The 14,687-nt window shown below is 53.6% G+C and overlaps 1 protein-coding gene across 3 annotated transcripts in view; it reads right to left on the bottom strand.

Moving 5' to 3' along the window:
* The window catches only part of ARHGAP26 (Rho GTPase activating protein 26), a 104,466-nt gene that overhangs the window by 22,541 nt on the left and 67,238 nt on the right, over nt 1-14,687 (bottom strand). For all 3 annotated transcript variants that reach the window (XM_071443668.1, XM_071443669.1, XM_071443667.1), the window contains exons 18-19: nt 5,099-5,258; nt 3,588-3,726 (exon numbers count right to left, since the gene is read on the bottom strand). In XM_071443668.1, coding sequence (XP_071299769.1) covers nt 3,588-3,726; nt 5,099-5,258 — 299 coding nt within the window. The remainder of the gene's footprint in view (nt 1-3,587; nt 3,727-5,098; nt 5,259-14,687) is intronic.

Below are 14,687 nucleotides of genomic sequence, written 5' to 3'. Positions count from 1 at the left end.
AGCCTGGCAGGAGGGTCTTGGGGTGTTGGTGCAGGGTGTTGTCTTGGGGTGCGGGTGCAGCTCTGCCACCACTCCAAAGGGAAATGCCACATCAGCCCTGGAGCTGCTGCATTTCCCAGGTACCTGGACAGAATCAGCACCTGCAGGGCAGCAGGACAGGGCTTGGTTTAGCTCAGGTTGAGCTTATCTTCCAGAGGTGAGCCAAGGATGGGTGACACTGATACATGTCAACGTGTTCTGAAACTGGATTCCATTAATCTTCATCTGCAATGAGCCACCCTGGGAACAAGCAGCACAGACATTTCTCTGTCCCCAGCTCTGCAAAAGTTCGACCCTCAGGGCACCAGCACCCTGGGATGAAAAAGATGATCCATGCAGAAGACAAAGAGGGAAAAGTGAAGAAAAGCAGAGTACTGACCTCCACAAATACTGACAGGCAGATGTGATGGCCAGCAGATGAAGAAATAAAGAAATTAAGCTGTCTAAGGACCTAAAAACGCCAAATCCCTCTGTTTTTGCATCTGCCAGAGGAAGTTTTAGGCAGCCCATGAGAGGCCACCTGTACACAGCTGGCCAAGGGCAGGAACTGCCTGTGCTGAGCCCAGGCAGCCCCGAGGCCCTGAGGAGCTGACCTGAGCCCCTGGAGCGTGGACTGACACCAGCTCATTATTTGCAAACATCTTCTGCCCAAGGCTGGAGGCTGGGAATAAGCTCCATAAGCTTGGCAGCTCAGCGTGGATTGTCCCTCTAATCTCCAGAGCAGCCACAAGCCAAGAGTGGAGTCCCTGTCAGCCACAGAGCTGGGAGTGCCTCAGCTCAGGGGGAACGGAGATGAATGGCAGAATCTAAAACTCCTGCTTCATTTTATTTCCTTCTTTTTAAAAGGCTGAAACTGTACTTGGCTTCATGTTTTCGAAAGCTCACGTGAAGGATTCTTGGCTGGAGGATTTGATTTGGTCTTACAGCTGCAGGAGCAGAGCTGCCCATCAGCTCAAGAGCATTTCCAGCATGCAGAGAAAAGAGCCTTTCACCCCTTACCCAAACTTCCTGTGTCTAGTGGGAAGTCAGGCAGGCAGAGCCACTGGAGCCTCACCAGAGGCTTTGTCTCCAGGAACCCTGATAAGTGATCCAGGGTACTTTGGTGACAGTGACCCCAGGGACCAGAGAGGGGATGACAAAAGAACTGATAAGGAACAAAACGGTGTTTGCTGTGTTGGTGACACTTGGGTCACAAGAGCTACTGGGTCAGATGTGGATAAAAATGTAAATGTTTAACAACAAAATAATCACTATAATCATAGATTAATCATGATTATCTAATCTGCTCCCTGTTGTGCTGAACATGATAATTTTTGACTTAGACACAGCTTGGTATGATGAATGCTGGTGAAAACAGAAAGATACTGGACTTTGATGAACAGGTTTCAAGTGATGGAAAATCCACTGTCCCACTCCACTTCCTTTTATGTCAAACTGCTCCCAGTCTTAAAAAACATGCACCCTGCTCCCATTTAGAACATTTCTAGCTTCAATTTCAACTTTCAATTTCTGTGCTGTTCAACTGGGCTTGAGCTGCTGCCTAAGCCCTTGTGCTTCACCCTGATTTCAGAGCCTTGGTCTGGCTCCAGACCAGTAAAAAAGGAAAGGAAGAAGAAAAGAAGAAGAAAGAAAACCTCACATATTTCTCGTGATGGGCAGCAGGGAAGGCAAATAAAACAGTAGTGGCTTCCCAAAGACACAGGAGGTTATAGACTGTCAGGAGGAACACCAAGAAAATGTTGCTTCACATGGGAATAAATAAATGCAGAAATAAAGAAACGAGCTCAGCTCCTCTCCCAGGCATGGGGAGGATGGCACATGGAGCCCAGAGAGCCTGGAGGCTGACAGCCACTGCTTAGTTAGCAGCAGATAAATTACTGGGGGGGCTGAAACTTTTCAAAAGCAGCGTTTGATATTTGAGGCTTCACCGAGAGTCGTCCCACACCATTTCCAGAGCACGCTCGGGGCCATCGCTGCTTCCTCAAACCCACGCGGATCTTTCCGACACCTCCGAAAGGAGAGTGCCTGGTAGTTAACAGTAACCTAATCAGACAAACCCACGTGTTTGGAGAGTCAGCAAAGTCCACAGCAGCCACTCTGTGCACCCTGGGGAGCTGGCCATCCCCAGCCCTGCCCTGCTCCTTGCTCCACTTGTGCTGTCCTGCTCACCAGGAGACTCTCCTGCTTTTTTACCAAACTGGGAGAGCTCCCTGTGTGCAGCTGGCTGGCTCCAGGAGCACATGGGCAGGAAGAACCAGAGAGCTGGGAATTGGGTTTACTCTGTAACATGAAACAACAGCCTGAGCAGACACATTTCTGCCACCCCATGAGCAGGGCTGGGGCCTTGGCTCTTTCACCCAAATATCTGGAGCATCAATTAGTGACAGAAATGGAAAGATGAGCTCCAACATTTTTAAACTGCCATGGTACATAATCCTCAGGAAAATGCCGAACCTCCTGGCTGAGTTTTCCTGTCTGTAAAAGGCAAAGTGCCCGAGGGCATCCCAAAAGGGCCGCCCTGTGGTGGCTGCCCTTGCCACAGGTGTGGCACCACGTCCTGGCAGCTGATGGCAGCAATGACGGGCCCAGGAACATGAGAAGGGGACACGCAGGGGCCCGTCAGGTGGGGAGGGGACAGCAACACTTTATCCCATGCTAAGGCAGCATCATGCAGAGCCCCAGTTAAGGGCTTGGATGCCAGGAGAGATTCCACTCCCCACCAACGCGACAGCAGAGGAAACCAAAGCCTGACCCTGTTAGGGAATCAGACCATCCACTAACAGCAGGAAAACTGCAGGGGAATGACAGGGGAAGGGCAGGAAAAGGGCAGGGGAATGGATTGGCAATGGCAGGGCGATGGCAGGGCGATGGCAGGAGGATGGCAGGGGAAGGGCAGGAGAATGGCAGGGCGATGGCAGGAGAATGGCAGGAGAATGGCAGGAGAATGGCAGGAGAATGGCAGGGGATGGCAGGGGAATGGCAGGGGAATGGCAGGGGATGGCAGGGGAATGGCAGGGGAACGGCAGGGGATGGCAGGAGAATGGCAGAGCAATGGCAGAGCAATGGCAGGGGATGGCAGGGGATGGCAGGGCAATGGCAGGGCAATGGCAGGGGATGGCAGGAGGATGGCAGGGCAATGGCAGGAGGATGGCAGGGGATGGCAGGGGATGGCAGGGCAATGGCAGGGGATGGCAGGGGATGGCAGGAGGATGGCAGGGCAATGGCAGGAGGATGGCAGGGGATGGCAGGGGATGGCAGGCGATGGCAGGGGATGGCAGGGCAATGGCAGGGCAATGGCAGGGGATGGCAGGGGATGGCAGGGCAATGGCAGGGCCATGGCAGGGGATGGCAGGGGATGGCAGGGGATGGCAGGGGATGGCAGGGGATGGCAGGGCAATGGCAGGGCAATGGCAGGGCAATGGCAGGGCCATGGCAGGGCAATGGCAGGGGATGGCAGGGCAATGGCAGGGGATGGCAGGGTGATAGCAGGGCCATGGCAGTCTGTGAGGCATGGCCAGGGCACAGCTGGAGGCAGGGAGGGCACTCACGCTTCTCGTTGGCCTGGGCTGTGTGGAACAGCGTCAGCGGGCGCTCGCTGCACGAGGGAGGCTTCGACTCCGTGCTCTTCTTGCGCGATAACAGCAGCTGCGAGTTCGACGCCGGAGCCTCTGGCACCGTGTTAAATATCTGTTAAAAATAATAAACAAGTTGTTCTTTGGCATCACCCTGTGGAACAGGACAGCTGCCCACCTGCCTGGGCTGCACCGCTCCCCAGGACAGCCTCTGAGGAAGACACGCGCTCAACAGGGCAACGTTTTGGGGACAGATTCCTAAATTTCATGTTTTCATTCTGTCTGCACTCCTCTTTTTTTTCACCTGAGAGACACGCTACAAGCTGTAAAGAATTCTGGCACTCTGCTGACTTTTTGGGGGTGCAGATGATGATGGGCAGCCCAGACAGACCAGCAGTGTCCCCCCTGTGCCCCCCACTGCAGGACCCCGGCGCCCACGCTCCCACGGCTGCAGACCAGCTTGGGAAAGTGTTTGCAACTTCCAGCTACAGCTGTCAGAAAACTGAGTAATCACATTTTTCTCAAGGGGATGAAATTTTAAAACTGCATGAACCCAAAGGGCAGCAGCCTTGCTGGTTGCTGATATTTGGTTATGAACTGCTCCTTTTCTAGATCCCACAGGCTCAGAGAAGGGCAGTGACCCCTCCAGACCAGCTCTCTCAAAGTCTCTCTCCATTGTGAGAGTCCATTAAACCCATTCCTCAGTGTCCTTCCTGCTCTCCTGCCCCTGTCAGACAGACAGCTGGCACAGCCAGGCTTTCCCAACAGGAAAAGCACACGTTGGCACAGCTCTCTGCTCGAGACAGAACTGATGTGGACTTGGAGCCATGAGGCCACCCCAGCCAGGGCAAGCTGCTTTCTACTTCTGACTTCACTGCCCAAATGCACAAATCCGTTACTCCTTTCCAATCAAAACCAGACTAACAAAAGATCATAATCAGGGAGCTGGCTGCATTTGGAAGAAAAAGGTATTTTTTAAAAAGCACATGCAGCCAGGGAGGGATGGCCAGGACCTCAGCCCCACCGAGCCACCACTGCTCCACTGGCAGACCCCAACATCCATGGCCAACAAACACAAATGCACCAGGATTCAGATCAACACTGTGGATAAAGCCAGTACTGGATAAACCTGGATTCAGTCAGCAAAGCAGGAGCCAGCCAAGGTGTGCATCTCACTGGTTTGCTTTAGCACTCATCTCCCTTGACACCAAATACAAATTCCCATTAAACAGTGGGAAGGGGGAGAAAGGGAATTTCTGTGCTGGAATCACAGCCATGCTGACACACTGGGATGACCATAAACAAGGCTGGCTACCAGCAGCACTGGTTACACAGCCACAGCCAAGAACCAGGTGCCAGCTGCCCCCTCCCCAGCACAGCCCCACTGTGGTGCCACTGGCCATGGGGAGAGAGGGGGCTGCCATGGGCAGAGAGACCAATTCCTTCCCATAAACCCCTGACATGAAAGAAGCAGAGGAAGCCATTACCTTCTCGTGGTTCTCTATTAAAATTTCAATCACAATGTTCTGGAATTTGATGTCCATAATGGCAGCCACAGTTTCCTCTTGAGGTCGAAGCAGCGTCGGCCCAAACACCACACCCAGATTAGCAACAGTCATCAGGTTCTGCTTGTGATTATCTGCAACTCTGGGAAAAAAAGAGAAAGAGAATGAAGTAGGTGATGGAACTAATCCACAGGGAACCCCCTCCCTGCCCTCCCTGCCTCGTGGCTGGCACAAGGCTCACAACGCTGTTTACATTTTTCACGCTCCTGGTGAGCTCCTTGAAGGCTCAGCCATGTGGAAAAGTACAAATTTAACTGTTGTGTTCCTGGGGACCTTTCAGCCCCCATGAATTGACTAATCCCATAAAACCTCAACCCCACGCCAGCCACCGAGCCTCATGCAGCAAACCACTCCCAGGAAAACATCTTGAATCATTAATGCTTAAAACCCTTCTGAAAACAAATTGTTGGACCTCTGACACACGCTGCTCTCCAACTCAATGAGTGACCTCATATGTTCCAAAGGCCAATTCCTTCCCAGCCATTCCAGCACCAGAGGTCAGTCCCCTCTGGCCCAGCCAGGCTGCTGGGAGGCCAAGATGGGGCTTTGCCCCCAGATCCCCATGTGTTTCCTCCTCCTGGCACAAGATGGGGACCCAGGGACACCCAAGCCTTCCTCCTCACCACCTCCATCTCCTTCAGCTCCCAGGAGGGCACAGAGCAGCTCAGCAAAGTGAAGCAGCTCACGCTGCTTATGGTGTTTGAGGGCTTAGCCTGGAGCAGCTCCAGCTGGCACCTGGGCTGAGAGGGGCAAAGCCCCAGCAGCCCTACTGGGACATGTCCTCTGCTCTGCCCACCCCGAGGGGACACAGCAACAGGGACACAGGCAGGCATCCCTCAGCCACGCTGGGCTGCAGGTGCTCAGCTCTGCAAGAAGGACAGAGCTCACTGGGCACCCTGGGCACTGCTGGGACACCTGTGTGCCTGCTGGGCACTGCTCAGTCACACCTGTGTGCCTGCTGGGCACTGCTGGGACACCTGTGTGCCCCTTGGGCACTGCTGAGTCACACCTGTGTGACCCTGGGCACTGCTGAGTCACACAGGGACACGTGTGTGCCTGTGACCTGCAGTGCAGCCCTACAGCCCCAGGAGGCTTTCTTGTGGTTTGTTCCTGACCTCTTCAGCCAGGACATGTGGTGGCTTCAGGCTGTGTGCTCACACAATTGTAGCCTGAGGGAGTTTTAGTGTTTTTTCTTTCTCTTTCTTTCCTGTTTCTCTGGACAAATGCAGCAGGCCAGCACACAGTGAGGCTCACACTCACTTGCTGGACTGACCCTAAAATTTATTGCTGTGAGTTTCTAACACTAATCTTGGGGTCAAGACATTTGTGTGCAAGCTCAGCATATTTCAGCACACTGCAAGCCCAGGGCTGGCTAAAAAGAAAAGATGCTTTCCATCCTTTTCCATCCAAATCTCACCTGAACCAGCAAAGAACTCATCCCTACACACAGCTCCTCAGGCAGCAGACAGGGGCACATCACAAGAGGGGCTCAGGGCTGCTGGCTCAGCTCTCTCCAGCAGCAACACCAGCCCTGCTCAGTGCCTGGGCAAGAAGCCCCAGGCTAGTGCACATTTCATTTCACCCTGGGGAACAGGCAGAGTGTCCCCACTGAGTGTGCACCTGGCATCCAAGCTCAGAGTGGAGAGGGAGGGCCTGGCCAAAGCCCTCGGGAGCTGGTGGGACCTCCCTTCACCCATGACTGCCCCACTGCCAGGAAGCTCTGAATGCTTAATCACAGCCTGTGGGAATCCCTGGTGGCAGTCATGGCTGGGACAGGTGGGCTGGCCCAGAGAGGGCTCTGCCACAGAGGGGACAGCATCACACAGGAGACAGCATCACAGGGGGGACAGCATCACAGAGGGGACAGCCTCACCAGAAGGGACATGCTGCTCACACTGCCACCCAGCCAGGCTGGCCATCCCCACCCTGGGCAGGCACAGAGCCTCTCCCCATCCCCTTCCCCATCCCCATCCTCAGCACAGCCAAGAGCTCACCCAGCTGCTCATGGCCATGCCAGCACTGCTGAGCTGGGAGGGGAACTCCTCTGAGGGAGTCACAACCTCATGGAGCAGCAAGAAAGGCAGAACAGGTTCAATAAGAAACAATATCTACTAAATAATACTTAAATACTAAATAATACAAATAATAAATATTACTAAATAATACAAACCCACCCCCCACTCCCACCCACATCACTCACAAAGCCCCATGACATTTTTGCATTGCAAAATTGCATTTCAGACACACATTCACATGCTCCTAATTGGATATGGAAAAACGCAGCTGCAGTCCAAATGGCTTTCAGAAGCATTAATAAAATAATAATTTTAATGATCTTCTGTGGTTAGTAAAACAATGTTCATTTATAAAAAAACAACTGAATTGATCTAAGTCGCACAAAATTAGGTGCCTCCATTTCTCATTACCGTTACCATGTCCTACATCACTCTAATAAATTGCACTGTCATCAGCTCATTACAGGGAGGCAGCTGAGCGTGGTCCTGGCAATTATTTCAGACGGGGCTATTAATGGCTTCCCAGGCAGGACATGGTCCCACAGCACCAGCCCAGGGCCTGCCCACTCACCCACGGGGTGCTGGCCTCACCTCCACCCCCAGCCCCTGCTCAGAGTGCTCTGCTTTGCCTCTGGAGCACGGGAGCTGCCCTGCAGCTGTGCAATCTGGCTCCTTTCTGGAATAAACCTCAGGGCCACAGGAACTCCTGCTCTGCAGCCCGGGTACTTTTCCAGCAATAGCCATCCCTGTACCAGGTCACCACAGCTGTGCTCCAAAACATGATTCACCTTTCACATCCTTCAAATTCCCCATCCATTACCCACAGGATAATTCACTCTAAATTATACCTCTTCATCATCCTTTGTACTAGGAAATAACGCTGCAGTTTCTAAAGATGGCTGTTCTCAGCCCAAAGTGGGCTTAATGCTGGGGCTGTTCAGCAGGGACTGTCAGTGCCATTCCTGAGCTGCTCTTTGGAAGTTTTCCAAGCAGGCACTGTATTTTCCTTTTAACCTGCAGTTTCCTTCCAGCCCTTGATGCACTCTCAGAGAGCTGCACTATCATTCATTTCTATGGGTCCCTTTTCTGCTCCCCACTTTACAGGAGCCACTTCCAGCACAGGAGAAAGCAACAACCGATGGAGGAATGTGCAGAACCTCTTCACTTGCCTCCTGCTCGCAGTGGCTTTGGGGCTGTGGGCTGGTCCTTCTGCTGGCAGCACACGATGGCTCCCTGGGGATCAGGGGAGATCAGCCCGGGGCTGTGGGACAGGCAGAGCCCTTGGCCAGGGAAGGTCTGTGCTCAGCACAGCCTCCCCAGCCACAGCTCCACCCAGACCTGACCCACCCGGTGCTGCCCAGCAGTGCTGGGCTCTGGCAGCACCCAGCTGTGTCACTGGGACAGAGCCCTGCCATGGCCTGGGGACAGCCCAGCCCAGGCAGCACCGTCCCCCAGCCATCCCCAGGGTGGCCCTGGACACCACTCACTTCTCACTCCCTTCCAGCACAACAAAGGAGAACAGCAGCGGAGTAAATCCATGTTGGGTGTTAAATTAGATTATGCCCGGGTTGCCTGGATACTGTGTAATCACTGCCATGACCAAACACAATTTAATACGGGGTAATTGGTAGCCAAGGCTCAGTGCAGGGGGAGCAGGGAACAGTACATATTCCAGTGTGGTCAGAGCTCCTGTGGGTGCCACAGGGGCTCCTGGCTCTGCTCCCACAGAGCTCCTGCCTCCCATGTCTGGAATTACTTCCTACATGTATTTTATATATGTATTTATATGTATGTATAAACTACCGTGTGTTTATTTTATATATAAACACGTATTTTATATATAGAATGCATGCATCTGAATCTCAGCCAAAAGTGCCATTATTAGTTCAAATATCTTCCCTGATTCAGAACAAAACTCCTGAGCAAACAACCATCTGAAGGGAACAAAAGCAAAGTCTGGAGTGTTTCTATTTCCATGCCTGGGACAAACATTTGCAATCAAAGTGCTTGTTGTGGCTGGCCTAGCAATTCCTCATAGGAGAGAAAATAATGCAGCTCATTCCTCTTGCTACAGGTGAAAATCCATCCCTTGTCTGCCACCACCACCAGAGCTTCTGTTTAATGTGAAAAGCCAGGCACACCGAGGCCAGCAATCCCCAAAATTATTGAGGCTGCTCTGGGCAGTTTGATAGACATTGAACACCTTTGACTCTGGACATACAGGGAAGGGAAAAAGCAGAGGGAGTAGAGGCAGCACAGGGGGTGGAGAGATACCTGTGGCACCAGAGCCACCAGCCTGGCTCCCGTAAAAGGATCTGCAAAGAATCATGAAATCATTTAGGTGGGAAAAGCCCCCCAAGATCATCCAGCCCAACTGCTGCCCCAGCACTGCCAAGGCCACCACTAAGCAATAATGTCAGGTGCCACATCTGTACAGCTTTAAATCCCTCCAGCAATGGTGACTGCACCACTGCCCTGGGCAGGCTGTGACAGGGCTGGACAACCCTTTCAAGGAATTTTCCCTAATGTCCAACCTGAACCTCCCCTTCTGCAACTTGAGGACATTTCCTCTTGTCCTGTCACTTGTAACCCAGGAAAAGAGGCTGACTCCCACTCACTTGCCTACAGCCTCCTGCCAGGGAGCTGTGCAGAGCCACAAGGTCCCCCCTGGGCCTCCTTTTGTCCAGGCTGAGCCCCTTCCCAGCTCCCTCAGCTGCTTCTCATGAGCCTTGTGCTCCTGACCTTCCACAGCTCCCTTCTGCCAGACAGACAGACACAGCAGCCTGAGCACACAGGGGCCATTTGTGGGACACCATCTAATGAGTTCTGGGAAATGCTCCTGGGTGCATTTAACTCACCCCTGCACATTTTTGGGATTAGTTGGGCTGTGGCTGATGGGAGCAGAGCTGGAGAGGGCAGAGGGGCTGGGTGGGCACCCTCAGCCTCCCCCCTCTCCAGGGGGCTGCTGGAGCCTGTCCCCAGAGATGGCAGCCCTGAGCTCCCTGGGGTGACTCACTTCTCACCCAAAGCCACGGTGGGTGGGTTTCCCAGCCTCAGGAATGTGTCTGATGGCTGGAAACACAGCAGGTGTTTATTGCAGGAATGTGTGACTGGCACCCAGCACAGAGCTGGTGAAACCAGTGATGCAATTCCAGCGGCAGCAGCACCCACTGGTGTGCCAGGCAGCTAAATCAGTCAATCACACATTCCTAAATCGTTCCTAAAAGGTACATGTGCACTGGGGGAGGTGACAGGGACACGGGTCTGCAGTGGCTGCTGGCAGACAGCCGTGGAGAAGCATGGAGCACAACCAGCTCTGCTTCATCTTGTGCTCAAAAGCCCCGTGGATGTGGCACCTGGGGACACACCTGGGCTAGTGGTGGCCTTGGCAGTGCTGGGGGAATGATGATGATCTCGGTGGGTGTTTCCAAATTTAAAGATTGCATGATTCCCAAGCCAGAGCACACACACACACACACACACACAGAGGCCACACTCCCACCCTGCACCACCATCCCTCCATCCTGCCTGTTTATCCAGGACATGCCTGCCTGCCTCAGGCTGCTCTGGATGCAGGGGGCTCTGCAAGGGCCAGAGGAGCCCAGAGCAGCAGCAGCAAACCGGGCTCATTCAGGCACACAGTGGGAACTGGGACCATGGGGAATGTGCACAAACCCCACTGTCTGCAGCCAGGTTTGAGCCGTGGGCTCACAGCTCTGCAGCCTCCCCAGCCACACCACTCCAGAGAGCAGAGCCAAGCCTGAGCAGTGCACATGGAGGCCAGCAGGTCAACAGGGAATGACAAAACCTCCCAGAGAAGACAAGGGGAAACTTGCTGAATGCAAACCCCTTGCTGCTCTCGGGCTCCCTGCTCAGCTGGGACCAAAGCTGTGCCTGCGCCGATTCCGGGCGCTCTGACTTGCTCCAACAAGACTCGCTTCTTCTCCTGGGTGGATCTGGCCACAGCTGGATGCTTGGGTTCACTCCCAGGGAAAAAAAAGAGGGCTCATGTTGCACTGAGAAGACACCAAGGCCAAATGTGAGGTTCAGTATCAGTGAGCCAGATCAGCGTGAATACCAAACGTGCTGCGACTTGCAGGGAAACATGCAGGGAGCTCAACGCTGCTGCGGCTCACGCTTCCCTGACTGAGCCAGAGGGGGTTCCAAAGCCATCCTCTGCAGCTTTGGGCAAGCTGAGCTTGAGGGGGGACCTCAGAGCGACCCCAGCCCTGCTCACCAACCCTCAGCCCAGGGCTGAGTGGCACCGGGCTGGCAATTCCCTGTACCTGGCATTGCAACACTGCAGGTTTCCACTGACACCCTGGTGAAAACCACAGGCCAGAGTTGATGTGAAACATCACCATGGTTTCCACCTGCACAAACACAGCCAGCAAAGGGGCCTCAGGCTCAAACACCCCGGGGGAGGGGGCCGGAACAGGGCCTGCCATGGTTGCAAACTGTGCCACTGTACCCCAGTGCCAGCCCCCAAGCCTCAGCAAAGCCCTGATGCAGGAGCAGCTTTTCCTCCAAAACCAGACCACAGTGGTGCTGTCACAGTGCAATAACAACCCCCCCCAGCCAGGAGGGCAAGGAGAGCCCGACAGAGCAGGTCTGGGTTAACAAGGAACCCTTTGAAAGATGTGCCGGCACGGCGAGTGCCACGCCGGAGTTACAACCTGCTGCATGGAAAAGAGCCAAAGCAAACGGGCTCCCAGAGAGCCTCCCGGCAGCAGCAGCACTGGGTGAGCCAGTGCAGCTCCCACATCCCCACAGGAACCATTCCAAGCCAGAGCCAGCTCACAGGGCCACGTGCAGGAGGTGCCAGTGCACACCTGCACCTTTGCACGAGTGCAGCGGCCAAAGGAAGAGCAACAGAGGGGGGCTGACCTTTTTTTGTCTTAGAGGTATTTTGGAGCTCATTCACATCACAAATGCAAGGCTGGAGCTCATCCCTCCAAAATACTGAATTCCTAGAAGACAGTGTTGGAAGAAAGGGAATGTAGGAATAAGGAGCTTTCAGAACTAAGGATGTGAACAGCAGCAGGAAAAATGCTTCTCTCACCTTCACCAGTGGGACAAGGTGTTGTCCAAAGACTGGAAACAGTTCTCCAGTTCTGAGCCCCCTGCCACACACATGGGCTGGAATGAGATGGCCTTTAAATGTCCCTCCTAGCCCCAACCTTTCTGTGATTCTGTGATCGAGGGATCACTCAAACATCCTGGCAAAAACTGCAGCTCAAAGATATCTTGGCATGATAAATGGTGATTTCCAGCCTCCTTTCTTCTGCTGAAAGACTGTCTGACTAAAATCTCTCTATCTGAGTTTGGTTCAGTCCTGGGTCTGTTTATACAGAGCAATCAAAGGATGTGCTCATGAAGCATCTCCATCCCACTCTGTCTGCGGGGACGGTGCAGACACCACCAGGGAGACTCCAATCAGTTATTGGAAATCTTTTGCTCACTCTCAATTCAATCTCTTTCCATATCCAGTTTCAGTTTCACTGTGATAAACAATTAAAAAATTATGTGCTATCAACAACCTCTACCCAACAACACCAAGTTCAGACATAAGCCCACAAGAATTCACACTTGAGAAACGCAAAATGCCTGGTGCTGCTCCTGGAGATCCAGGAGGAGCTCAGCAGAGATGTTCAACCACAGAAACTCTCCAGCAAACCCAGCAGGTGCTTTGTTATGAGCTGCTGAATCATCATGCTAGGCTGCTGATGCCAGCTTTAGTGCAAGACCCCATTATCCTATCTCCAGACTCAAGTCTTGTGCAGGATGTGGGTGCAAAAGAACCTAACAGGAGACTGCAGGCTCTGGGGCACATTCCCCTCCAGCTAAAAACTGGAGAGCCTGCATGAAATATAAGGAGCTTTTAGAGAAGCATGGAAGGAAAAGCTACCAGCACCCACACAGCTGCTCCAGGGACAATCCAGACAGAGGGGGTTAAAAGTTCATTTGCAGAAGCAGAACAAAACCTTTAGCTAATTTACACATTACAGGAAGCCAAGCCCAAAAAACCCAGCGTACACCTACAGGGCTTTTTGTGGTGGTTTGTAATTCTGCAGAATCTTATATCTTATATTAAAAACAAAGGCAGAGGAGTGAGAGGGAGGCAGAGTTGGCAAGGGCAGGCACAGAGTCCTGCAGGGCTGTCTCGCCTCTGCGGAAGCATCACTGGCTCCCCCACCAAAACACCTGAGGGAGAGGAGAGCAAAGGGGAAACCAAAGGTGCTGCTGCTCCCCACAAGGCTCTGGCACCTCCAGCTCCAGAGCACAAATCACAGAATCATGGAACAACAGAATGGGTTGGCGTGGAAGGGACCTTAAAGCCCAACTCATTCCAACAAGGAAAAAGGAAAAGGGGTGAAAGAGCACAGTGTGAACCTGACCCAGGACAGGCAAGCCCCAGGCAGGATCCTCCCTGTCCTGCAAGGCAGCATGTGCCTACAGGGAGTCTCCTTCCACATCACCTCCCTTTTAGCACCCATTGGAGCACCCAGATCCTTTGGGTCACTTGAACTCCATGGCTTTGCCTGGATGCAGCACTGCCACGACCCAAAAGGATCAGAAAGAGGCACTGGACATAAAAATGGCATTCCCAAAGGCAGCAAGGAGGCCCATTGCCTGGCCCAGCCACACCAGCTCACACAGCTCCCTGTGTGCTTCTGGCAGCCAAACCAGGCGAGCAGCCCACGAGAGAGGGGCATCTCAGAGGCCTCAGTGGCTAGTGGAAATTTCCAGAACGTCCTGGACAAGAATGACTTACTGGAAGCAATACATAAATCAAGCCAATGAATAGTTACCAGACAGCAGCATAAACAGCTGCCACAGGGATGAAATCAGACCTGCTGTGCCAAGAGGCGTCAGCCTCCTTGCCGGCTGCACCTTCGGGGGAAAGCAGCCCAGGGAAAAGCACATTCCTGGGGGAGCTGCCACCCCTGGCCCCGCACAGGTGCCCTGCAGGGTCCTGGGGCTGTTGGGCACAGAGGCAGCGTGGTGAGCACTGGAGCAGCTCCTGCAGGGCCCTGCAGGGCAGCGCGGCCCCGGCTCGGCGCGGAGCTGCTCGCACCGAGCGGAACGAGCCCCGCTGCATTTCTAGGCACAAGAGCTGCAGGAATCTCTTCTTCTCCTCCTTTGCCAGCAATCCCTGGTTGAGCAGCGAGCCCTCCAGAACATGCCAGGCTCCGTGTCCAGCCCCTGCCCCAGCGAGGGTTTGCTGGATCCCCACGAGCAGCTGCCCTGCAGAGCCCATGGAAACCATGGCCCTGATAAACAGCAACAATTTGTGCAGGAGATAACAATCACTGTCATCTTGGTTAAAACACGTAAACTAGAAAACACCGCCACAGCAAAACCAAAGAGAACCAGCTGGTGTTGGCCAGGCCACAGCTGGGAGTGATTAGAGATAATTAATTCTGCTAAACACACGTACACCCAGCTCGGCTGCACCTCCTCCGTGGCCTGACCTTGGCACAAGAGCAGTGGGT

The sequence above is a fragment of the Agelaius tricolor genome, unplaced genomic scaffold, assembly GCF_023055355.1.
Source record: "Agelaius tricolor isolate 1412-34295 unplaced genomic scaffold, bAgeTri1.0.p SCAF_18, whole genome shotgun sequence".
NCBI lineage: Eukaryota > Metazoa > Chordata > Aves > Passeriformes > Icteridae > Agelaius > Agelaius tricolor.
This window is presented reverse-complemented; position numbering and strand designations above follow the sequence as displayed.